The following is a 24,637-nucleotide window of genomic DNA, read 5'->3' on the forward strand; positions in this document are numbered from 1 at the left end:
TTGGTGAGATCTACCAGTGAAAGCCCTTTTGGGTAGCTGGGGGAGCTGGTTCCATGGAACTGCCTCCTCTGGGCCATGGGAAGTCCAGATGCTCCCATATCCCCTTTAGAGGGGTGCTTTAACTCCACCTCAGGCTCCTTGCCCATAGACTGCTCTCTCAGATCACAGGCTCTCACAGGGGATTTTGAGACAGCACAACTGCTCAGTTGTGCTTCAGTACCACTGAAGGCTGGCTTTGTACATGGCACTGGGCTAGGAGGGGGGGTTAAGAAATGATCAAGGTGCGGTTTAGTAGGAGACAGATCTCCTGCCTTGATAAGTGCAATTAGAGGAATAAATGTAGGGTGTTGGACATGCACGATGGAAGGTCCCTAGTGGATGTAGGGGTGTGCTCATGGTGAAGAGGAGGCTTTCTGGAAAGAATGAATAGGAGTTGGGGAAGAGGAAACATCCCAAGCAGGCAGGAGGGCTTGAAGAGCTGGAATAAAGATCTAGATATGAACAGTAGTCCCAATATTGCATGGGGAGGATATCCCCAAAGCCCTTGGGGGTGCTGGAAACAAAGGGAAGAGTATTGAGAAATGAGGCTGTCATGTGAGTGAACCAGGGAGGACATGGTAGGGTCTGTGTTTATGAATGGTGCTATGGTGTTTGGGGTGTTGGATGAATTTGCAGGAGGCCAGGAGAGTTGTATACAGATACTGTGGCATTCCAAGCAAACCAGGGGAGAGCTGCCAGGAAAGAAAAGAGGAGACCCATTTGAGAAATATTTAGGATAAGCTTTCTGGAACTGGAGCCCGAAGACTTCTAAGGGGTCTAAGGACAAATTCTGTCCACCTACTGTATCTAGAGAAATACCATCTTAGGAAACAAGTCTCTTTCTAGGAAATGGTTATTTCAATTACTGATCTTCACATTGGAGTTTTGTCTTTGAACCCTTGAAAGAATTACGAGAATCATAATAGATGCAGAATAACTTGATGGTGTTCTGACAGCAGGACCTGTTTTTCTTCAAAATGGTAAAGGATGAGAGTACCCACTGAAGGGGTAAAATGAAAAGATGGGTTAAATGCAAGCAGAGAGGGGGATAGAAGAGTCCTTGAGGACTCCGAGTTGGGTGTAGGGGCATCTTGGGGAAGCTCTCTGTCAGCCCTAAAGTAGTCAGGACCCGTGAGAATTTCCTGCCCTTCTTTGTGCTGGCCCAGGTGTTCCCCTCTTCCCCTATGGGCCAAGTGTTGGAGATCGGGAGTTTGTCAAGAGGATCTCGGACTTCACCTCGCCACTCTTCAAGCCCCAGATTGGCTTCCCTCTTGGCTTCTCTCTCCGGGATTATCTCTATGTGAGTCCCCAGCTGCAGCCCAAAAGACAGGACCCATGACCTGTGTTCCCCAGACTCTGCTTCTCTCTCCAGGACTTGGAGATGGCCCTGTGACCGTGACTGTGGTCCAGAGGAAGGAAAAATGCAACAAATAACACTTGTTAGACACCTCCTGTGTCCCTGCCTCTGGCACAGTTTGCATTTATACTCTTTAATGCCTGGGTGCTGACTGAGGAAGACTGAGCTAGGCAAGGCTCTCTCCCCTCATGGACAAAAGTGTCTTTACCTCAATAGAGAGGTCTGGGAGTCCACTAAGCTCTCCACTGTTTTCAGAGCCTTTTTAATGAGTTAGAAGCTCTACTTGGGAAACCACCTTTTAATGCTGTTTACATTTTCTATGAATATTTACTGGCTCCTCAGTCCAAGGACACCATGTCTCCTGGAGAAGAGACGGAATGGTGGTTGTGGTACCTGCAGGCCTCAGGGGTGGGCATGGGGGCTGGGGCAGGGCACACTAAGATAGGGCAACCCAGAGATGGGACTGAGTGTAGCAATCGTCTAGCCCACTCTGATGTGGATGGAGCCTCAGGATGGCTCTATGGGGACTCACCCAGAGGGCTCTGCTCTGTGATGGGCCTGTTTGTAGATGGGGTTGGCCATGGAAGCAGGGGAAAACCTACCATGACAGGAAGTACTTAAAACTGAGGAGTGTCCTGCAGATGAAGAGTATTGTGTGAGAACTACGTAAAGGGGTCTCTCCCAGCAGGCAGGGAGATGAATGACAACTTCTTGTGGAAGTTGTTGACATCTCTGCAGTTTACCCAGAGAGGTCCTTGGGGGTCACACTTCTGAGGAGCTGGCCCTGTGCTGGGATATTTTTGTCCCTTCCTCCTTCCTCCTTAAACACTAACCAGAAGAACTTTTGTGCCCAGTTCACAGATAATGGGCAGATCATCTTCCCGGAGTCAGAGTACCAGGTTTTCTCCTACCCCAATCCCCCACGTAGAGGCTTCACAGGCTGGGACCCCATGGCCCTGGTGGCTCCATTCTGGGACGATGCTGATTTTTCCACTGGCCAGGGAACCATATTTTATCAGGTGAGCCTTTCCAAGCCCAGAATTCAGGAACCCCCAACAGCCAGCAAAGAGAGACAAAGGGCTATGTGGCGGTGTGTGTGTGTGTGTGTGTGCGCGCGCGCACGCACGTTACTGTTGTCCGAGCCTGGGCTCTGTGTGGGCCGGGGATGATGTTTAAATATGAGGGTGGGGAGGAAACAGAGCAGGACTGTTACATAGACTTGGGAATACCCTTTCACAACCATGAACATACCTGCAGGTAGGACCCTCATTTCCTTGTCTTATCTGCTTTCCTTTCCTAGGAATATGAGACACTCGATAATGAACACAACCAGCTAGTCTGGCAGGTGGAGTCTTGGATTAAAAAGTTCACCTACACTTGGAACTACAAAGCAAGGTGGACCCTAAAGGTCACGTGGGTCAAAGCCCATGCCTATCCTGCCCGGTGGACCTTCGGGGTGAGTGAAACAATGGACAGCTCCCTGTGAACCATCTGGAAGTCAGACATCCTAGAACCCTAGGCAGGGGCCGCTTTTCTAACATGTGCTCTGACTCAGGAACAGATCACCCCCACCCTGTTTGCTGAGCACTCACTTAGGACTCATTGGGTTGAAACATAGGAAATAGAATTTTTGTAAGTCAAAATGGCTGACTATTGGCAATTGTATATATATGACTCAACCTGATATTATTATCTACATTTTAGAAGACGATGGTTAGAGAGGTTAAGCAATCTGCTCAAGGTCACCCAGCTGGCCAATGACAAAGCCAGGCTTGGAGCTGAGGCTTTCTGACTTCCAATTCTGGCTCTCAGTGGCAGACCCATCCAAGGGCAATGATCAGCCTACACGGTGTCCTCAGTCTTCCCCCAGGGACTCAGCTCTTACAGCCCTTATGTGGTCTAGTCTCTCACTTCTTTGGGTCAATGAGTTCGTTGGTTACCTACTTTGTTCAAGCAGTGCTTGGCATCTGCTTCCAGAGGATCTCTAGTATCTGGAGGACCTCTGTGGTCCATACACAGTATTTAGGTTGAGGGGACATTTGAACAATGTGCTTAAAAATATCCCAGAGGAAGCTAAATAGGCCTCCCTTGGCTCTCTGCGGTGGTGGCTAACCTTTCTGAGTCCTGAAGCTTTTCTACACAAACTCTCTTCTCACTGGATCCTAAACCAGAGCCTTTTATCACCCCTCCCTGGAGAAAAGTCATGAAGAAGGCAAATGCACTACGATAGGCGCTTTGATCCCCAGGGTGAAAGCTGTCCTGCACAATCCCAAACATTTTCTGGGGAGGCCAGGAAAAGATGATGTGTGTGTCCAGGCAGGGTGGTGCGGAGGGTGATGGGACACCAGGGAGGAGACCCCAGATCTCTCACAGGCAATCCTATGTTTGTCTCCAACCGACCTCCAGACCAACACCTACCAGGCCATCCTTTCCACGGATGGGAGCAGGTCCTACGCCCTGTTTCTTTACCAAAATGGCGGCATGCAGTGGGATGTGACCCAGCGCCCAGGCAACCCAGTCCTCATGGGCTTCTCCAGGTAGGATGGGAATGGGCAGTCAGCACTGAACAGATACAGGAAGTGGTCCAGGGCAGGATTTTGGCTGCACACCCACTCCCAATCCCCCCAGGACAGGCTGTGAATCCTTCTTGCTGATGTTTCTGACTCACACCAACTCCAGCTCCCACTTCTTGCTGTTTCAAATTAAAATATGCCCATTCACCTGACATTCTCTTTCCCAACCCAGTCCCCAGGCTTCATGATAATTCCCAGAGCTTTGACCTCTCTGATTTCTACTGACATTAGCCAACCCCTCTTGACCTCTCAAGTATCATAGTAATACCAGCCAACATGTATTACACAAACTACTTAAGATGCATTATTTTATCTAATTATCACAACCCATGAAGGAGATACTCTTTACTACCCATTCTATAGGTAAGAAAACTGAGGTAAAAATAGATCAGTAATTTGCCCAAAGTCTCAGAGATGGAAGTGACAAAGCAGGACCTTGCACCCAGATATTTGAGGCTGAAATCTGCCTTCCTGACTTCTGTTGGGCTGAGCATTAATCCCTCATCTAGGGGCACCAACAGCTTATGTGGGGTCAGTGGGAAAGACAGAGGGTAGAGGGAGAGAGCCATGGACGGGGCCATGGATTCCTGTGTGTGAAGGTGACTCAGTCTCTGACAACAGTTCTCAACCACTCTTTCGAGATGCTGGTGTGTGCAATCAATTGTAAAGGTCACATAATGTGTTACTAGTCATTGATGCAAATTCTCTTAGATGGTGTTCAGGGTTGCCCCTATAATTCTATTGCTTTCCTTTGCTTTCTCATGTGCTGTGAAAGAGAAAGAAGTTGAATTATTCCACTAGCTAGGGATTGCCCACCCTCCTGAGTAGTCCACGGAGAGTGTCCCACCCGTGTGCCTCACCTATCCTGTGGCAGAGAGGAAGAAAGTCAGGAGTCACTGCTCAGAGGCAGAGATTGGCTCTTAGCATCCCAACGTCCGGTGCCCTCCCCAGCCCTCTGTCCAATCCCCCCATTGAAGGGAAACTCATCAGAAGAAAGCCTGAACCCTGTTGTGTGCACACCTCTGCCTTGTGCACACTTCTTGCAGTCAGTGGTCAGCTATAGAATAAATCAGAGCCTTCCTTCCCTTTGCCCCCCCCCCCCCCGTCTCTGCCCTCTCCTGCTTGTTGCTAGGAGTCAGAGATGCCGGCTGCCTGATGAGCTGACTGTGTAATGACTGGTATCTAATGACTACCCACACTGAGTGATGGTCTGTCCCACTGGTGGCATGAATGTACAACTAGTCGACCCAGAGGAAAGACCCCGTGTGTGACGGAGGCATGCAATTTTTTCCCTTTGCCTACAGTGGAGACGGGCATTTTGAAAACAGCCCACTGACATCCCAGCCACTGTGGAAGAAGTATCTACCAGACCAATTCCTGAATTCCAACTCAGGTAACTCTCTGTCCTCAACTCCAGGAGTCATGAGAGTCCTAATGAGGCAGCCCTCTAGCATCTCCACTGCCCCAGGGCATCCCCCACACAATCTGACCCACAAGTACAATCAGGACTTGGCACTACCCAAGTGCATCTGGTACCTTCTGTGCCATCACACAGCACAGTCCCAGCCAGGGTTATGTTCCTCCCTGGGATGTGCCAAAGCCAGGTCTCTCAGTGGGGGACCAGATCCTGGAAGTAAGGACAGGGCTGTGCCAGGAGCTGGGGATATGAATGGGCCCTTAGGTCCAAGTGTCCTGTCCCAGGGCTGGAATAAGAACCCAGATGAGATCCCTGCAGGCAATCTGCTGCGGGGAGATCCAGAAGTCTGACATTCAGCCAGTCATCATTAACTGAGCACCTGCTGTGTGCTAAAAGCCAGGAATAGGAAGGAGGAAGAGAAAAAAAGGACAAAGACTGACTATGTTTGCTCTCAAGGAGCTCTCACTCTGTTAAGAAGGCCAGGGCTTCTGTATCAGGAGGCTCCATGGGACATGACTCAATCTGTTGTCCAGAGGTCCCAATGGGACAGAGATTATAGTTCCCAAAATGTGAGTTGAATGAAGGACAGTTTAGCATTGGAAATCAGCCATGTAGATTGTGAAGCATAAATCTACTTCTCTTTGCTCTGGGACAAGAGCTTTTGGTACACGGAAGCTATGTCAAATCGTGGGTGCCATCTTGTGGAGAGAACTGCCCTGTCAGATTCTGGGCCATTCTATCAAGATGCATCTTCTTGTGACCTAGAAGGCGCAATACGATTGTGTGTGTGTGTTTTGGGGAAGAATATCTGATTTGTTTCCCATGATATCCAGCCATTGTAAAGAAGATAAAGTAAATATTTTTTCAAAACCTTAACAAATTATAGTTATCTTGACAATTTCTTCTTTTGTGTGGGAACAGGGTCAAAATCTAATACATTATGTCCTGCTGTGTCTTATTGGACTCTGGAGGCCCCTTTTCACTCCTGGCTTTTGGGGTAGGCAGTATGTAACCTACGGTTAAAGCTTAAATTCAAACCAGGGTTTTTTCTCCTAGTTACTTGTCCCTTCTGAGGATGGCTTCTGGGCCCAGAGGATGCTTCCTCAGCCTCACGGTGCTGGAGCAAGCCCCCAGCTGGCTGTTGTCCTGTCTACTTTGGCAGTCTGTGCTGGGGGAGGGGGAGGGTCAGGGATGAAAGCCAAGGTCTGAGCTGGTGGTTGGTGGCGCCCCTTAGTGAGATAAAGGATGAATGAGGAAGGACTAGTTTGGGGAGATGGGAAGGCACTGGAGTTCAGAGGGCAGATGGGAGGGTTGGAGGATTGGTGGACGGAAGCTCAGGGCTGGAGTCTGGCTCAGAGTGCATGCAGGTGAGTCTGCTCTGTCCATCACTTGTCCCAGGGTTTCCCTCTAAGATCCAAGTTTTAAGGGCCTCTGGATGTCTCATAAAAGGGGCCAGTCTGAACTGGGTCCCTTCCCTGGAGTTGCTGTCCAGAGTCGGGGTGGGGGGTGGTGGCTGCAGAATGTGCATTGATGAGTTAGGCTGCTAAAGCAGAGAGCTTGTGGCCAGAGGCCCTGGGATAACCCCTTCTTCCTTTGCTGCTCTAGGCGTCCGGGGCCTGCAGGTCTATAGCCTACACGGGGAAGAAAGGCCCAACTACCGTCTCCGGTGCCTGCAGTGGTTGAAAAGACAGCCTCGGGGGCCCACATGGGGCTGGAACCAGATCTCCTGCCCTTGCTCCTGGCAGCAGGGACTATGGGATTTACGATTCCAGCCCATCAGCATGGGTGATGCCCCCTTCCTGTTTCCTGGGTCATCCCCGCTATGCCCCATAAGACCACCCACCAACCCTCTGCTCACACCTGACCTATCCCTTCCAGGACCCCTTCGCCCCGCCCACCCTTCGCCCCCGACCCCATACCCGCCGCTACCCCTCTCTCCAGACCTCTGGGCCTGAGCATGTCCATCCTTGTCACAGGCTGGTGGGGCCTCGGCAGCAGGCAGCTGTGCAGCTTCTCTTCCTGGCGCGGGGGCGTGTGCTGCCGCTACGGGCCCTGGGGCGAGCTCCTCCAGGGCTGGACAGTGCATGCTCCTTGGCAATTTGGTACGTGTGACTGCAGAGATCTCATCCCCGCCTTCTCTGAAGCTCTCTCTACTCTTTTCTGTCAGAAACCAGGCCTGGGCTCCCAGCCAAGCAGTGGGACCTGAAGAAAGAAGCCTTTTGTCCCCATTCCCTCCCAGCTGCCTCCCCTCTCTGGCCACTAATTTCCTGATCTTGTAACGTTGGGAAGGTTCCAAATCCCTTCCAGCTGACCTCCCGGGGATTTATGATCCAGTGCCTCTTGCCCCATCTTCACTTGGCCTCCTAGCCCCAGACAAGAGTGGAGACTTCTCTCCAGGGAAGGAGAGGGGACCAAGTGAGACCCTGTTCCTCTGGGCCCAAATCAGCTGACTGTCACCTCCACAGAGGCGACAGAGACCCTCCAGAGGAGCTAGAGAGCACAGGGTTGGGGGACCAGGGTACTGTGGCTCCCCCCTCTGTCCCCAACCACCCCGCTACCTCTGACAATCACAGCTGCCCCCATGGTTCCCCAGACCATCAATCACAGCCTCCCAGGGGCACTCAGCCCCACCCTTCTGGAGAGAAAGCCCCTAGGACACAGCCCCGAACCCCCTGGGTGCACCCCTGGGGCTCTGCTGCACACACAGCTCCGGCAAGCCTACAAGGGAGAGAGTGACGGTCAATGCTCCAAGGCCATGGAGCAGGGCAGGATCTGCTCCAAGTTGGCCCGACTCCCGTGTCATCCTGCCTCACCAAACCTTCCGCCAGGCTCTGCAGGCCCTCTGTCTCCCTCCCACATGCCAATCTTTCCCCTAGACCAGGAGCTGGAGCCATGGGACTGGTGCTGCCGCTGGAACGACAAGCCGTCCTTCTGTGCCCTGTACCACCGAAGGCGGCCACGCATCGGCTGTGCTGGGTACCGGCCCCTGAGGCCCGGTGAGGCTGCTGGGGCCCCACAGGGCTGAGGCCGGGCCACTGGGGAGGGACAGCAAGCTTCCTGGGGCAGGGCCGTGGCCACCAAGTGGAGACGGTTTAGTGTGTGGCCAGAGGCAAACAGAGGCTTTGTACCTGGCGTTGGGGAAGGGGTTGGGGGGCGGGGATAATGATGTGAATTTGGGCAGGGGCACAAAAGTGCAAGAGGGCCTCTGGGGATGGTTCTCTACTCCATGAACGTCTCCCAGGCTTGAGTCGGTCTGGAGGCAGTGGGGGAATCCCAGATCCTTCCCTGGACAGTCTGCCATTGTGGTCTCTTCCTTTCTTCCAGCCTGGATGTTTGGGGACCCGCACATCAGCACCTTGGATGGTGCCAACTTCACCTTCAATGGGCTGGGGGACTTCCAGCTGGTCCGGGCCTGGGATGGAAACTCCTCATTCCTGCTGCAGGGCCGTACCGCCCAGACGGGCTCCGCCCAGGCCACCAACTTCATCGCCTTTGCAGCTAAATATGACACCAGCCAACTGGACCCCATCACAGTAAGTGAGGCAGGGGCCCCAAGAAGGAGAGGAAGAAGGAGGAAGGGGATGGGACAGCAGGGAGGGAGGACATGTCTGGCCAGTGCAGTGGTTCAAGAGTCAACCCTAGAGACAGTGGGATTCGGGTCAGAGCTCCGTCAGTCATGTGATCCTGAAGAAATGACGGAACTCCCAGTGACTCAGTTTTCTTGTAGCAAAATGGGGAGAGTAAAATTACCTACCTCACAGGGCTCTTGTGAGATTTAAATGAGATCATCTGAGAAATGTTGGAGAGGGCCGTCACTGAGATGGTCACAGTCCCTTTAAAGGTGCTGACAGCAGGGAGCTCCAGCCGGGCCCCTGCTGAGCCCTCTAAGTCCTGAGCTAGCACAACCTGTCATCCCTCTACCACCCTCTTCCTCCGGGGCTCAGGTCCAAACTCTCTGCAGCCTTCTTTCTCTGCCTCGGGGCCCACTTCAGGTCAGTCTTAGATCCTCTCCAATTCCCCATCCAGGTCCGATGGCTCCTTGAGCCCAATGACACAATCCACGTGCAGGTCAATAACCAGACTGTGACATTTGAGACTAACCATGAAGACCCAGAAGGTAGGCTGGGAGCAGCTGTCAGCTCCCTTCTGCTTCCCTGGGTCAAGCTTCAGTGGGGGCGCCCAGTGCCAGGGAGCAGCCCGGAGGCAGGGGCATGGGGCGGGGAGGGCAGGGAAGAGGTCAGCAACCCCGCTTCACCTCGTCTTCTTTCAGCAGCTGGACCTGGGTGGCTTCTTCACTAGGAGCCAGACATTGGGCTTTCCTTCCTCACGTCTCTCCTTCCTCCAGGGCAGTGATAGCCTCGTGCCCATCTCTAGTCCCCAGGAAGGAGGGGGTGTCCTGTGAGTTTGGCTCTGGGCCACCGGAGAAGGTATCCCAAGGCCACCCCCATAGCTGCTCTCAGAGTCTCCCCTCTGCACCTTGACCCTTCACTACTGCTAAGTCTTGGGCCCACAGGGTTCCAGTGCTGGTTTCTTCCTCTTCTGCCTCCCCACCTTCCAGGCCCGGAGACGTTCAACACCACCGGCATCATCGTGACCCGCAATGGCTCGCTGGTGTCAGCCATCTTCGATGGGACCGTGACCATCTCAGTGATTGCCCTCTCCAACATCCTCCATGCCTCCTGCGGCCTCCCGGAGGAGTATCGAAACCGCACAGAAGGCCTCCTGGGTGAGAAGCAGGCAGGATTCTGAGTCTGAGGCAGCGGCAGCAGAAAGAGCGGGGGCCCCAGACCACAGGCAGCTGCCAGTCCAGTTGGCCTGTGGGTGTCCTAGGCTGAGCTGCTCTTCCTCGGCCTCCTGGGAACAGAACCCTGAGGCTGTGCAGAGGTGGGGAGGGACGAGGGCTCTCTTCAGCTTGCTTTCAGCCTCACTTTTTGTCATCGTGAATCTCGGGTTCCAGGACAGCTGAGGGGGCTTTGAGGATGGGCTCTGGGGAAGGTAGAGCCAGCAGCTGCCCGTTCCCTGCCTCCAGCCCCACTTCCCCTCCCTTCTTCCTCCATTTCCCCCTCCTCTATCCCGGAGACAGAGGGGTCGGCTATGAGGTACGGTCATGCCTGCCCCCCCTGAAAGGACCGAGCCGAGAACAAGCGCAACTGGAAGAGGCTTCCCAGGCTCCCTCACCATGGTCATACCCTGAGCGTGCCTCACTGGATGCTCCCCAGAGAAGGGGAGAGCCACAGACCCAGGGTGGCCGACCTCCTACTCTGACCCTCAGGAGTCTGGAATGACAATCCAGATGATGACTTCAGGATGCCCAACGGCTCCACCATTCCCCGTGATAGCACCGAGGAGTTGCTTTTTCAATACGGAATGACCTGTAAGTCTGGGCCTCAGAGTCCTCGGGGTAGAAGAAGCCGAGCTGGGATGAAGGAAGCATTGCCTCCCTCCGCTTGTGGGAGCCAGACCTCCATCCTTTGTGAGGGAGAGGTGGAAAGGCTGAGGATTCTGCACCCCCCCCCCCAGATTTGTCCTCTCCAACCCCATCTCAGCTGTGTTTCTCTTCCTGGAAGAGAAGACAAGGGCAGTGGTGGCCGTCACTCACTAGAGTAGGGATTTGCAGCCTCAAAAGCCAGAAGTCACTCCCTCCCTCCGCATCTCCCTCCCTCGCCCCAAGGCATGTAGAGTGAGAGTAAGGGGTAGACACGGCCAAAATCATAACTGGAGACCCATCCCTGCTCCCCCCGCCATTGCCTCCATGTGTTATAGGGGAAATCAGTGACACAAGGCTCCTTGGCAAGAGAGACGACCACCTGCCTTCCAACTTCACCCCTGTCTTTTTTTCCCAATGGAGGGGAAACGAAACCTCGGATAACAAGCTGGTCTCCGAGTGTGACGGAGACAAACAGTGCATCTATGACAGCCTGGCCACAGGAAGCAGAAGCACTGGCCTGAACACAAAGATCCTCTTCAGAAGGTACCAGAAGATGAACACCACCCTCAGTAAGTGGCATGAAGCAGAGGGAGGTGTTGGCGGGGTCAGCTGACAGATGAGGAGCAACCCCTTCATGACATTCCTTCAAGTTGCACATTCAAAAAAATTAACAGATTCTTTCGCTCTGTTACTCCTCCCACGACTCCCCAGCTCACTGTGATGACTTTCAAAGCCCTTTCCAACATGACCCCAGTAGCAGTTAAACTTCTCCTCTACTTCCCCCCGCCCTGCTCCCTCTACTTCAGCCCCACTGGCTTCTCTGTGTTCTTCAAACACACCAGGCTCACTCTTGACTCCAGACTCCACACACACTGTTTTCTGCCCAACCCCCTTCCTCCAGACCAGCCCCACGCTCACCCCCACCCCCTTCAAGGCTCTGCGCAAATCGAGTCGCCTTCTCAGCAATGCCTTTCTTGGCTAGCCTTCTAAAATTTCACATTTACCCATACTTCCTGTTCACCTTCCCTGCTTTGTTTTTCCTCCTTAGCACTGAAAACTATCTAGCATATTTTCTAGTTTTCACAGGTATCTTTTTTTTATTATTTGTTTCCTGCTGTGTCCTCACTACCTAGAACAGAGACAGCCATATAGTAGGTGCTCAATAAAGGTGTTAAGTGACTGACTGAATGAATAATGACATGGAAATAGCATTTCCACTGTATTCCTCTATTTCCTGACGTCTGGAAATTAGCCCATCTGGAGATTAGCCTGACCATTTCCAGCCCTCTCCCAATGGGAAAACTCTGTGGTGGTCTGAATGACACTAGTCTCTGATTCACATTATACCATGCCCAGCATAGCACTCTGATTAGGAAGGAACTTGACCTGACCCCATCTTGTGGAGGGGGGTGGGGGGAGATAAAGAAAAGCTAAATAGAACCCCGTCCCGCTCTACAGAGATCTGAAGGCAGGTACATGGAATAATTCCTGCTTCCAGAGGTGGATCAGAGCCCTGAGAACACCTCACACAAACCAGAAGACTAGACAAAGAGAGAGGAGCCCTGTGAGGCAAGAAAGTGTCTTGCCCCAAACCCCGAATCCTCTCTTTGTGTTTCAGATAAGTACCCACCCTCTATCAAGGGTCAGCATGTGCTGGAAGCCTACATGGGGCAGACCATGCGGGTTCAGTACACCAGCCACTCTAAGAACGTCACATTCACTTTGAGGAACAGCAGCACTGACTTCAGGATCTTTGGTAAGAGCACTTGGCTGCTTAAGAGGTCAGAGTCAAGCTGGAGGTAATTTGGCATCATTACACGCTGGGGAACTTCACGGCACTTTTCCATCGGTATATCTAGGACCAGCATTTCTGAGAATGAGCACTCTGATTCAGATAGGTGTCCCCAGTGAATCACAGTGACGGCCTTCTGGCAATCTGCCCAGCTAGCTATGCTGCTTCAGGGCCCATACAAGTGATTCAAAGGTCATTTCACCTCAAATCCAATGACATGCAATCATCTTTAGCCAGCTTTATGAAATCACCAAATTATTAGAATAAAGTCTAACAATTTAAAAAATACTAATCTACAGCATTTTCAAGTCTCTTAAAAGAAGGATATAAGGTAAAACAGGGTTTAAAGATACAAATACCTTCATCCGGTACATTTCTCATTATTTTTATGTTGGCCAACGATGTTTGCCTCGTGGCTTTTCCGTGCTGGGACCAAGCAAAGCCTCATTCTCCCTGTCAGTAATGGTGTGGCGATCCCCAGTCCTAGAACCATGATCTGGGTCAAAAAGTCAAAGCCCACAGGACGCAACTTACCTTCTGTGGCCAGCACCAATTATGCTACTGACTGATCTTTGCTAAACCAAAGCCATCAGGGACCCTACTTGAAGCTCAGAGCACCCCTCTCCGCCTCATTTTCTTTCTGTGCGTTAGAAGGACTTCTTTGTGTGCACCCTCCCTGGTGCTAACCAATGACATCAGGAGATTCTCCTCCTCCCCTGGGCTCCTCTCCTGCAGAGGGACAGCCTGGAAGTTACTCCTGTCTGTCCCCTACTTCCAACAACTCTCAAACCTCTGTGTTAAGGAGACTTGTTTATTTTCTTGGACACTGTAAGTAAGACAGGTTTGGATCAGAAGAGTCCTTGCTGATATGTAGCAATGTTTTCACTGTAGTCTGGTGTCAAAGGTCTACAAAGTGAGATGGGTGGGCAAGAAATCAGGGCAAGGGATGGGGCTGCCGGGAAGGGGAAACCAGTTTCATGTGCAGTGTAGCTTGGAGCAGGGTCAGGAAGATCCTAGCTTTATGGCCTTGTTCTCTGTCCCTCCTGGATGAAGGCAGGCAGGCACAGGCATGGTTGCCCTTTGGGGTCTCTTCAGGGGGCAAGTGCCTTCCTCTGTGTGGAGTCCCACCCTACAATCACTTAGTGGGGCTCATGCTACCTCCAGCTTGGCGCGTGACCGGGATCGCTCCAGGAACCCAGCCTAGCTCGAGGAAAAGCTTGATGACATTTGAGGGGTGATCTGAGAGAGGTGCAGGAAGGCCAACAGGAGCACTCGGGCTGTCAGATGCCAAGATGTGTCAGACCACACAACAGTCAAGGCTCCCAGCTCTCCATGGTCTTGTCTTCCCTGGGGCAGAGAACGGGACACTGCTATGGACGCCAAAGTCGTTGGAACCATTTGCTCTGGAGATTCTAGCAAGAAACATCGAAGACAACTTGTCCTCTGTACTCCAGCCAAAGACAGTGGTCTGTGCCTGCAGGAAAGAGAGCCAGTGTGTATACAACCTGACCAGCTGGGTGGGCGGTTCCTCCCTGGAGGTGAGTGTTGGGAGGAGCGGGGGAGGGAGGTCTCCTTGTTGAGGAGACAGGCCGTGGGAACTGAAGGGATGTCATATTTCAGTCCCACTGTGGTAACGTGTGTGTTGGGAGCTGTGGTCAGCAAGGAGTATCAACACCAATCTCAGGTTTTTATCTCCTAGCTCCCATTCTGCTAGGTTTACAGGAAACATCTACCTCAGCATCCTTTAAAACTCCCCAGGGGTTCCCAGCTTCATAGTTCTAAAGACTCATTTATTTATTTGAGAGAGAGAGAAAGCAAGTTGGCAGAGGAGCAAAGGGACAGGAAAAGAATCTCAAGCAGACTCCCTGCTAAGCAGGGAGTCCAACCGGGGCCTCGATCTCACGACCCTGAGATCATGACCTGAACCGAAATCGAGAGCTGGGTGCTTAACCGACTGAGTCACTCAGGCACTGCCCCTCCTCCCCCGACCCCAGACAGTTCCATGGTTCTAGAACAAGGCATGGAGAGGTAGGAGCAGAAAGGCATCGTTGTGGTCCCTGGGCATGAGACTACACAGGTCACAGGTTCCATGTTCCCTGCTCTTTGGTCCCAGGGAGGTGCTCTCTGGCGTCTGTGCCCCACTCAGACACAGAAAACCCAAGTTCCCATCTGCCCAGAAGCGCCACACAGCCATTTCTCTCTGGGGTCTCTTCATTATGGTGTTGGGAAGAGAGGGACACGACGAGCCCAAACCCCTTTGTTTTCTCTTTTACTGTCTCCTTCCAGCTAAAAGAAGGATCTCTTCATTTTGGAGAAAATCTTTATTTATACAAGTCTTAACCAAGACAGCTGGCCTCAGTCAATGAATCTTGCCCCCTTTCTTTATTTAAAATTTTGTTTTCTTTTTCTTATTTTGTTTGGGTTGTAAAGCAGGAGCCATAAAGGAAAGTATTTGGCTGGCAGTACCCCTCCACCCTATTCAGCCCTTACACACAGCCTTCTCCTCAAAATGAGCAAAGAATTCCTGCTTGAATGGGGTAGAGGTAGAGGAGCCCGGTGGTAGAAGACGGGAATTAAGGTTCTGACTGTGAGAAACAGATTAAAATCAATATATTATTTTAGATATCCCAAAATATCCAGTCTTGGAAGTAGAAAGTGTTGGGGTGTTGCATTTTAGGGAGATTTCTAAAGTCATCTCCGTAGGGGTGCCAGAATAGAGAGGCCAGGGGGCTGGACGAGGTTTGGGGACTCAGTAGCTGTCTGCGCCATTTTCCCGGTTGCTGTGTGTTCTCACAGTGCTTAGCAGTGTGGCTCTGCCTTCTTGGTTGAGGAGTCAGCAAGGGAAGATGGAGCAGGAAACTGAGCTTCTGTAAGATCCAGTTTTGAAGGGATAGTAGAGTATTTATTTAGCCCCTGTCCTACTGTAAAAAGGGCTTCCGGCAAGGAGATATGGTGTGGCTGAGATCCCAGGGCTGGCACCAGGTGGAGGGGCCAGGGGGTAGGGGTGTGGAGGGAGGAAAGGCCTGGGGAGACCCAGTTGGCTTGGCAAGGATATACAGGACCACAGCCTGGTCAAGAAGGGGCTCAGTAGGGGCACCTGGGTGGCTCAGTGGGTTAAGCTGCTGCCTTCGGCTCAGGTCATGATCTCAGGGTCCTGGGATCGAGTCCCACATCGGGCTCTCTGCTCAGCAGGGAGCCTGCTTCCCCCTCTCTCTTTGCCTGCTTCTCCATCTACTTGTGATTTCTCTCTGTCAAATAAATTTAAAAAAAAAAAAATCTTAAAAAAAAAAAAAAAAAAAAGAAGGTGCTCAGTAGATGCTGGCAGAATCAAGGCAAGGACTCGAGGTCCATGGGTTCTCAGACCAGACGGGTCAGTACAGAAACACCCAGAAGCCTTCAGTGGTCCAGCCTCCTGGCTACCCGTAATCAGCACCCCGTTCCAGGTGGCCGGCTGCAGGTGTGACGAGGACACCTTTGGCCACAACTGCGAACGCTCCAAGAACCTCTGTGAGGAGCCTTGCTTCGAGAATGTGCAGTGCATTCCTGGGAAGGGCTGCGAGGCCTGCCCTCCACACCTGACTGGGGACGGGCGTCACTGTGCAGGTGAGCTGGGGACAGGGCTCCGGCAGGAGGAGGCTCTGGGGACAGTGGAGGCCTGGAGGGCCTGGGGCATGAGGCAAAACATCTCTCTCCCTTTTCCAGCAAGCGTTTAGAATACTCAATACAGCTGGTTATGGTAAGAAGGTCAGGATGTCCAGGGAGGTGTGAGGCTGAAGGAGAAGAGATTGTGCACTCCCCGGGGGAGTGGCAGGCTGAGGTCCTGATGGGGGAAACTCAGGCAAGAGACTGAAGATGGCCTGGCGGGGGGCGGGGGAGGGCAAAGCAGACGTCCAGCAGCAGCCCGGGAGCCAGAGCAACCTGGGGCTCCCAGGCTCCTCTCATGTATCTTCAGACACAAAGCTCAGCATCTCCACATCTCAGTTGGGACATCTGGGGGGCTGCCGTGGGCATCTGGTGGCAAGGGTGAGTCCTCTCTTTGAGTCTTCCTCCCATCCCCTGTTCCTCGACCTCTGAGCCACTGGAGTCCTGCTGACGGTGATCACCGGGAAGTCTTCACTAAGCCCCCTGCAGAGCTAGGAGGAATTCTAGAGGCCCCTGTGTCTTCTGAGAGGCCAGAGCGGGTAGACTATAAGGCAGAAGAAGGAATGGAAGTGCAGAAAGCAGATGTGCCGTTCTCTCAGCAGAAGTGGGAGAATACCGATCTGGCAAAGGAACTTTCTGGAAAAGGGGGAAGGATAGTTTAGGGTTCAGAGCAACTCAGAAGCAGAATGTGGACTGAGTGAGCTTTGGGGAGAAAGAAACCAAGTCCATCCTAGAAGGAGCTTTCTGTGGGCTGGGGCCCCCCAACTACTGTCTGACCTTGTCTGCTGACCCCACCCCCTGCTCCCTCCACAGCTCTGGAGACCTCTCCCCTCTGTCAGAACAAGTCCTGCCCTGTGAATTACTGTTACAATCAGGGACACTGCTATGTCTCCCAGGCGCTGGGCTGCCAGCCCGTTTGCACCTGCCCCCCGGCCTTCACAGACGCCCGTTGCTTTGTGGCTGGGAACAACTTCACTCCAACCCTCCATCAAGGTAACTCTAGATGCCTTCTGCCTCCACAATTCTCTCACCCTGAGGGGAGATGAGGAACCTGGGTGGGGGAGCAGAGCTCGGTTCCTCCAGCTCACAGGGCAGAACCTCAGATCTCTCTCAGGTGGGCCCAAGTTTCCAGCTCTGGAAGCGGGTGGCAGTGGGAGGAGAGGGGGAGTCGGGAGGGGGGCAGCTGTCATAGCACGAACCCCAGGCCTCAGCAGAGCACTGAGGAAAGACTGGAGGTGGCTTCGTGGCCCAGAGAGTCAAGAGTCAGGAACCCTTGACCACAGTTGAAAGGGCCCTAAGGTGAGGCTCAACAGACTCAGCCCTTTCTCCTGATTCTTCTGGTGACTTTCTGTCACCGTAGGATGGGTCGGTCTCCCTAACTTGGCCCAATGGCCTTTTCGGGTGAGTCTATGTAAACTGTGAGGTTATTGTGAATCTGCTTCTTCCATTTCCAGACCTTCCCTTAAGAATCATCCAGCTCTGGGTCAGTGAAGAAGAAAATGCCTCTGTGACAGATGTCAATGCCTCGGTCAGTGTGCAGGCCAGCTCTGGATGGGGGAGAGGGCTCTCGGCCAGTTGAGGGCAGAGTCTTAGCCCTCACTGATGTGTTCTGCAGCTAGCCATCCCTCTAGATTCAGTTGCCAGAGGAGGCTGGAGCCTCCTGCCCTGGCGAAGCCTGGGGGTGAGGAAGGCAGGAAACCCCAGGACAGAGATCTCCAAGAGGACTGGAATAACCAGACTAGGGTCTAGGGGGGCCAAGTCCCCCCAGCCTCTCCTTCTAAGTGTTCTTAGAGACCTGCACTGGGGTATCATATGGTAGAAACACAAAAAGGCATTTCACTTCCAGGAAGCCTTCCCAGACTTCCCAGAGGGAACCAGCAGCTCTCTCTTCTTGGCTCCTAGGCCCTTGTCCATTCCTCAACCACAGGCAAAGTCACACAGTAGTTGAATTACTGAGGGTCTTGAATCCTACACACCCAGGTTCAAATCCTTGTTCTACCATTCCCTAGAGCAGATGTAATCATGAGACAAATTATTTGCTGTCTCATCCACAAAGCAGAAATAATAATAGTACCTATGTCTGCGGGCTGTGTCAAGATTAAAATGATAATGTATGTAAAGAACTCACCACAGTGTCTAAAATACAAGTGTTCAAAAATTATAATAAGAAGTATTATCACTACTGCTACCGTCACAGCACTCTACACTCTGTGAGGTAAAGTCTGCTGTTGCTCACCTATTGACCCCGCCCCCCAATGCTCATTATCCATGTGGGGAGAGAATGAGAGGGTGAACCAGGGAACAGAGGCAAATGTAGGGACCATTCATCTCAGATTTTCCCCTTGTCATTGGACGCAGGAAGGTAGGCCAAGTCCTTCACTCACCAATAAACTCTGACTGAGCAGGGACCCATGCTGGTCAGCAGGCTAGGCTGGGTTGTGGGGCTGCAGAACGGGATGAGAAGCATTCTACTGGTCCTGGTGTTCATGTACAAAGAAGGAGCCAGGCAGGGATAAATAACCACAGTACAGTGGAAGGGGTCTCCTCCTTGGACTGGGCCTCACTCCCGCTTCCCCACCCCCATCCTCTGCCCTAGGTGGCCTATAGATTGCGCAACCTGAATGTGCGGGCCTTTCTCCGGAACAGTGAAGTGGTACCTAGGTAAGTGGGACTGTCCCCACCGGGTCCCCAGGTCTCGTCCCTCCACTTCCACCCTTCGTGCCTCACTGTACCCCTCCCACACAGTGATTCTGAGGCAGCGCCGGAGTCCAAAAGTTTACTCAGACGCTGGAGGGTCATCTCGGAGTTCCAGTACCTCCCTCAGGGTCCTGTCATCGACTTCCTCAACACCCAGCTGCTGGAGGCAGTGGTGGTGGCATTCTTACCCCAGGCCTCATGGAGGCAGCGGAACAGAAGCAAGGAGCCCAGGACCGATGTGAACTTCCACCCCATCTCCAGAGAAGATGTGAAGAGTCTGTTAGCTTGTGAGTCACTGTCCTGGGGATGGTCACAGAGAGAACTGAAGGAGGAGGTACACGGGGAAGGCTATCCCAGATCTTCAGCCCATGCAACCCATGGTGGAATGGTTTTCAGAAAAGCCAGAAGGAAGTAATTTAGGTTTTCTGTTGGTGATTTTTGAGAGAGATTGTTAAACATTTGAGCCCACCAGCTTTCCAGGTTCAAGAGCAGGAGCACAAAATCCTGCTTGATGAATCCCCAGGGAGACAGTTTCACTGAGCTGTGACTCTAATGGCCACCTTCCTGACCATCGCTGCTGATGGCTTTCTTTCTTTTAATAAAATTATTAATGATTTTGTTAAAATACCACTGCACTTTATAAACATAAACAGGGACATCTCTTTTGCTTTTGCCCTCCAGCTAGAGGATATTAAGTAGAAGGCTGGAGACCTGGCCAAGGGACAGAGATTTCCCCTCCTTGAAAGGTATAACCCTGAGCAAAAGTCATCCTCAACCCAAGACTTAACACCCCCACATCTGGAAAACGAGATGGGATTTCTGAGGTCCCCTTTAGCTGGGATGGTCCCTGATTATCCTGGAACAAGAATAAGATCAGTTGGTAAGCACACTAGAGAAGGAAGGGAATAGACCACCCTATTTTGGGAGTGAGGCAGAGAACAGGTCAGTGACCATGCCAAACCCAACAGAAGCCACTGTGTGACTGGAGGGTGGGACCAAGCAAGAATTTCTGCTCAGACCCAGGCTGTGCCTCCTCCCTCCTCAGGACAATCCTCCAACTACTTTGTGTATGTGTAATAAGGCGTTAGGGGTCGGTTTAAGGGAACAACCAAGCCAGACCTGACTATGCCTTTTGTTAAAGAAAACAAACCAAAACCCCCCAAATAATTTTTATTATATAAGCATAATGTGCTTCTTGTATAAACTTGAGGAAACACAAATTAACAAAAAGAAAAGAAAAAAATCACCTGTATTTCCAATCCCCAAAGGCAAGTCCATTTTTGCACACAGCCTTCTAAATGTTCTTCTATGCATAGGAATCTCCACACATACCAATATTTTTTGTAATAAAGGGATCAAGTAGGGCAACCCTCTTGGGTACCCTCCCTCTTCAGGAGCTTTGTACTAAGGCTCAAAAAACTGCTTTGTTGCCCACCAAAAAAAGGGGGAGGGGACCAGTAGTACCTATTGTTTGATAACCTCATTACTTAAGCAATTGTGAACCTATTATTTTTTGTATTGTGTATGTATTCCCATTTAATATATTATTTTATCATACATTTTAATATAGTATGCTATATTTTATTTACTTTATTTTAAGATTATTTATTTTAGAGAGTGAGCAAGAGCAGGGAGCAACAGAGGGAGAGGGAGAGAATCTCAAGCAGGTTGCACACTGAGCCTGATGAGGGGCTCAATCTCACGACCGTGAAATCATGACCTGAGCCAAAAATCGAGAGTCAGACGCTTAGCTGACTGCACAACTCAGGCGCCCCTAGTGTGCTGTATTTTAAACAGAATGTTATACCCATTGTGACCATGTATTGAGTGCTCATTGTGTTAAGCAATGTAATGAGTATACTAGCATATATTCCGTCCTTTAGAATGCACAGCAAGATAGGTCCTAAGATTATGATTTCCTTTTAAAGATAAGGAAACTGAAGCTGAAGGAGTTAAGGAATTTCCCCCAAAGCACGCAACTAGTTAGTAGGAGAGTTTGAATTTCAGCTTGGGTCTGGTTTACTTCAAAGCACGGTCTCTTAACCAATGCATTTTCCACCCCATGGTGCTTACCGGTTGTAAAATATCCCTTATTTAACGCAATCCCACGTATTAGACCCATTGCTACTACACACCGTGCTTCTCCAGACTTCCATGAACACACGCATTGGTGTGCTTTTCCAGTGGCTCCCCAGGATAAATGCCCGAGAACAGAAACCTTGATGGGAGAGGTATCGATTTGGGGTTACTGATTGCTCTGCCCGCTCTCCCGTGTCCTTCCTGGCAGTGAATGTGAGCATGCTGAAGAATTACTTCAACTGCAGCGGCTACAAGGACTACAAACTGGTCTACAGTCCCCAGAGTGGCCTCACCTGTGTGTCCCCGTGCAGTGACGGCTACTGTGAGCATGGAGGCCAGTGCCAGCACCTGCCCCAAGGGCCCCGCTGCACGTGAGTTGGGGAGAGGGCAGGAGAAGCCGAGCTGGTGGACTCCAGCCGGGCAGAGATACTGCAAGGAGCCCCAAAATGACACGGTCTCAAAGTTAGGTGGGGTCTCAAAGTTAGGGCAGAGCTTCCTTTACAACAGAGAGAGCTGGGATCATGGAAAAGACAGGTGAGTGCTTACTCTGTGTGGAGAGTGAAGATGCTACATTATCTCTGAAACTCAAACTCAGCCACTGGGTAGGCATTAGTGCCATTTTAGAGAAAAAAAAAACAGGTGAAGAACCCGCCCCACATAGCTGGCAGGTTTGGTAGGGGGATGTGGGTTCCAAAGGCAAACTCTTCCACCCGATTTGGCTTCTGGGGTGAACATTCTGCTGTCTCCTTGTGGGAAAGGCACACACCGCTTTGTGTCTGGCCTGGCCCTGCCCTAAGACACCTGTTTGAGAGGGCCTGCACCTGTCGGGGGAGGCCCTCTCAAACAGGTGTCTTAGGACCCCGTGATTCGTCAGCTGTCTGAGGGCTTCCTGTGAGGGGAGCGCACTGAGTCTACAGGCCAGCTAAGGAGAAGAAGGGCAGTGCTACCCTGGGGCCCTCGAGGCGCATCGGTGCCCTGGGTCTTCCCTCGTGTCCACTACAACCCCAAACTCCTCCCCACCCCCCAACTAGCGTTCTCCCCTCCCAGGTCCGAGGAGGGCTGGGAGGAGCTGGGGGTCCTATCTGCACCTGCTCGCCAGCAGCCGGCCCCACCCCGCCGGCCAGGTGCAGCTTCCCAGCCCCGCTACCTGGTAGCCACCCTGTAGGCCCACCACCTTCCCTACAGGGGAGCCTGGACAGTTGTGGGAAACCTCCTGGGGCCTCCCCACTGCCGCTGAGTCCCTGTCCCTGTCCACAGCTGTGTGCCCTTCTCCATCTACACGCCCTGGGGAGAGCGCTGTGAGCACCTGGGCATGAAGCTCGGCGCCTTCTTCGGAATCCTCTTCGGAGCCCTGGGCTTCCTCCTGCTGCTGGGGGCCGGGGTGTTTGTGGTCCTGCGCTTCTGGTGCTATGGCGGGAACCACTACTCCTACCCCCTGGACTCAGAAAGTTGAGGCCTGGCCCCAAAGGGGCAGCAGCAGCCTAGGATACCTCAGGACCCACCCAGCCTCACCCTCACGCCTGCTGGCCATGCTGTTCCTTTGAGGAGACCAGAAAGAAGAAGGTGCTTGAAGGCAACTCAGGATTCTTCAAGGGAATGAATAATAATAAAGACAAGACCACACCTTGTCAGTAGACCCCGGGACAGACAGGAAGGGGTCATAAAGACCACCTAGTTAAAGGATGAATTGTCTCACAAATGTACCCACAAGAAGGACACTGATGCGCAAACCCACACACATCAGAGTTAAGAATGGAGTGATAACTCTAAGTTAAAAACCACTTGTATTAAAAACAAACAAACAAACAAACAAAAACCCAACCCTCCAGTTTACTTCTAATTAAAGTCTATTACAGTAAAATCCTTCAGACTTTTTGTGTTCCCAAAGCCATGGGCTCCACTTGGGATTTTCCTCTGGTGGCTGAAAGGCTAGGCACAGGGAGTGGAGGTGCCGAGGTGGGTTCAACCCAGGCCCCTTCAGCCCACAGTTACTCTCTGTGGGGAGGCTTCTTGCTCCAACCCAGGCAGATCCTTGCTTCAGCCTCCACACATCATTTTTGTCCCCTTCCCAGGGAAAGAAACACAAGCCAAAGCCTGGCCTTCTGAGGCCCCCATATGGAGTAGCCTAGACTCACCCAGAAACCCTCGCTGCCTTGCTGGTCTCTGTCCCTCAGTTCCAAAAGGATAAATACACCGTGCCTTTACCTGTCTGGTTCTTGTCCCCACTGTCTGTGCTCCCCAGAGGAGGGATTAAACCATTCCAGCCTCTTTTCCAAGAACCAATCTGAGAACCATGCCACCCACCCCTTCCTTTGACCTGGAGTACCCAATCCCTAATATATTTTATCCTTTCCTGTCCTTTCCTGAACCCCTCTAGAGTCTTCTGAGCCTCTCTACCCCACAGTCCGTTGGCCCCATTCTGCCCATTCCCAGCAACCCGACCAGTTTCCACCTCATCTTCTCTCCTAGCCTACAGAACTTGACACCTCTCTGGTATAACAAGTCCAACCAAAAACTGGTCCACAACTCCTGGGTCTAGAGTACCTCAATTCCAACTCTATGCAGAAACTGGGTAGCTGGCTCTTGGTCCTAAGTCCCAACTGCCTGAAGGGGGACTCTGATTAGCCTAGCTATGTCAGCTGTTCATCACTGGTCCAAACAAGTGTGGCCATAGGGTCGGAAAGCAGGTCCCATGATGTGAACCCGGTGCTCAGTCTCACTCTCGCAGGTGAGCAGGTGGTGTGGGAGGAAGCTCCGGAGAAACATGATCTCTGACCTGAGCAGAGACTCCAAACTGTCTGCATTTCAGAGAGAATGACTACTCCCAGTAGACAAAGCCCCTCCCATATGTGTAAGGTTGTGGCTTTACCCTCAGCTGTCCCAAAGAATAATCAAGTCTCCATAGAAAACCATGTTTATTTAGGACTCCTGGCTGGTTCAGTTGGTAGAGCATGCAACTCTTGATTTTGGGTCATGAGTTCAAGCCCCATGTTGGGTGTGAAGACTACTTAAGTGACACACATACACACACATTTATTTAATCCTAGCATTCATTTTTTTAAAAGTTCTTCTTAAAGGTTATATTTATTTGTAAGAGAGAGAGCGAGGGAGCACAGGCAGGGGGAGGGGGCAGCAGGCAGAGAGAGAAGCAGACTCCCGCTGAGCAAGGAGCTCCATGCAGGACCCTGGGAGGCTTAACTGACTGAACCACCCAGGCATTCATAATCCTAGCATTCATTTAACAAGAATTAAGCACGCAGCCCAGATGGATTCACTGGTGAATTCTACCAAACATTTCAGGAAGAAATTCTATCAGTTCTCTGTAATCTCTTTCAGAAGACTGAAGCAGAGAGAATACCTCCTAACTCATTCTAGGAGGCCAGCATTACCCTAAAACTAAAACCAGAAAAAAAAATAATAAAGAAAAAAATTATACAGCAAGATCTCTCATGAACATGGAGGCAAAAATCTTCAACAAAACATTAGCAATTAAAATCCGACAATGAGGGCGCCTGGGTGGCTCAGTGGGTTAAGCCGCTGCCTTCGGCTCAGGTCATGATCTCAGGGTCCTGGGATCGAGTCCCACATCGGGCTCTCTGCTCAGCAGGGAGCC

General features: G+C 51.8%; 2 protein-coding genes across 2 annotated transcripts in view; one reads left to right on the forward strand and one right to left on the reverse strand.

The window, feature by feature from the left end:
* Positions 1-22,885, forward strand: part of MUC4 (mucin 4, cell surface associated) — a 68,881-nt gene extending 45,996 nt beyond the window's left edge. Inside the window, exons 2-23 of the mRNA XM_082700767.1 lie at positions 1,206-1,339; positions 2,251-2,415; positions 2,697-2,852; positions 3,803-3,933; positions 5,274-5,362; positions 6,992-7,171; positions 7,363-7,488; positions 8,263-8,382; positions 8,711-8,919; positions 9,413-9,503; positions 9,945-10,112; positions 10,659-10,760; positions 11,150-11,383; positions 12,433-12,570; positions 13,963-14,144; positions 16,050-16,209; positions 17,062-17,241; positions 17,703-17,776; positions 18,845-18,909; positions 18,994-19,232; positions 21,233-21,395; positions 22,282-22,885. Coding sequence (XP_082556893.1) covers positions 1,206-1,339; positions 2,251-2,415; positions 2,697-2,852; positions 3,803-3,933; positions 5,274-5,362; positions 6,992-7,171; positions 7,363-7,488; positions 8,263-8,382; positions 8,711-8,919; positions 9,413-9,503; positions 9,945-10,112; positions 10,659-10,760; positions 11,150-11,383; positions 12,433-12,570; positions 13,963-14,144; positions 16,050-16,209; positions 17,062-17,241; positions 17,703-17,776; positions 18,845-18,909; positions 18,994-19,232; positions 21,233-21,395; positions 22,282-22,477 — 3,302 coding nt within the window. The 3' untranslated portion in view covers positions 22,478-22,885. The remainder of the gene's footprint in view (positions 1-1,205; positions 1,340-2,250; positions 2,416-2,696; positions 2,853-3,802; positions 3,934-5,273; positions 5,363-6,991; positions 7,172-7,362; positions 7,489-8,262; positions 8,383-8,710; positions 8,920-9,412; positions 9,504-9,944; positions 10,113-10,658; positions 10,761-11,149; positions 11,384-12,432; positions 12,571-13,962; positions 14,145-16,049; positions 16,210-17,061; positions 17,242-17,702; positions 17,777-18,844; positions 18,910-18,993; positions 19,233-21,232; positions 21,396-22,281) is intronic.
* MUC20 (mucin 20, cell surface associated) overlaps positions 1-24,637 on the reverse strand; it is a 167,972-nt gene that overhangs the window by 126,931 nt on the left and 16,404 nt on the right. The gene's annotated exons all lie outside the window — the stretch shown is intronic.

The sequence above is a fragment of the Mustela nivalis genome, assembly GCF_964662115.1.
Source record: "Mustela nivalis genome assembly, chromosome: 1".
Lineage (NCBI taxonomy): Eukaryota > Metazoa > Chordata > Mammalia > Carnivora > Mustelidae > Mustela > Mustela nivalis.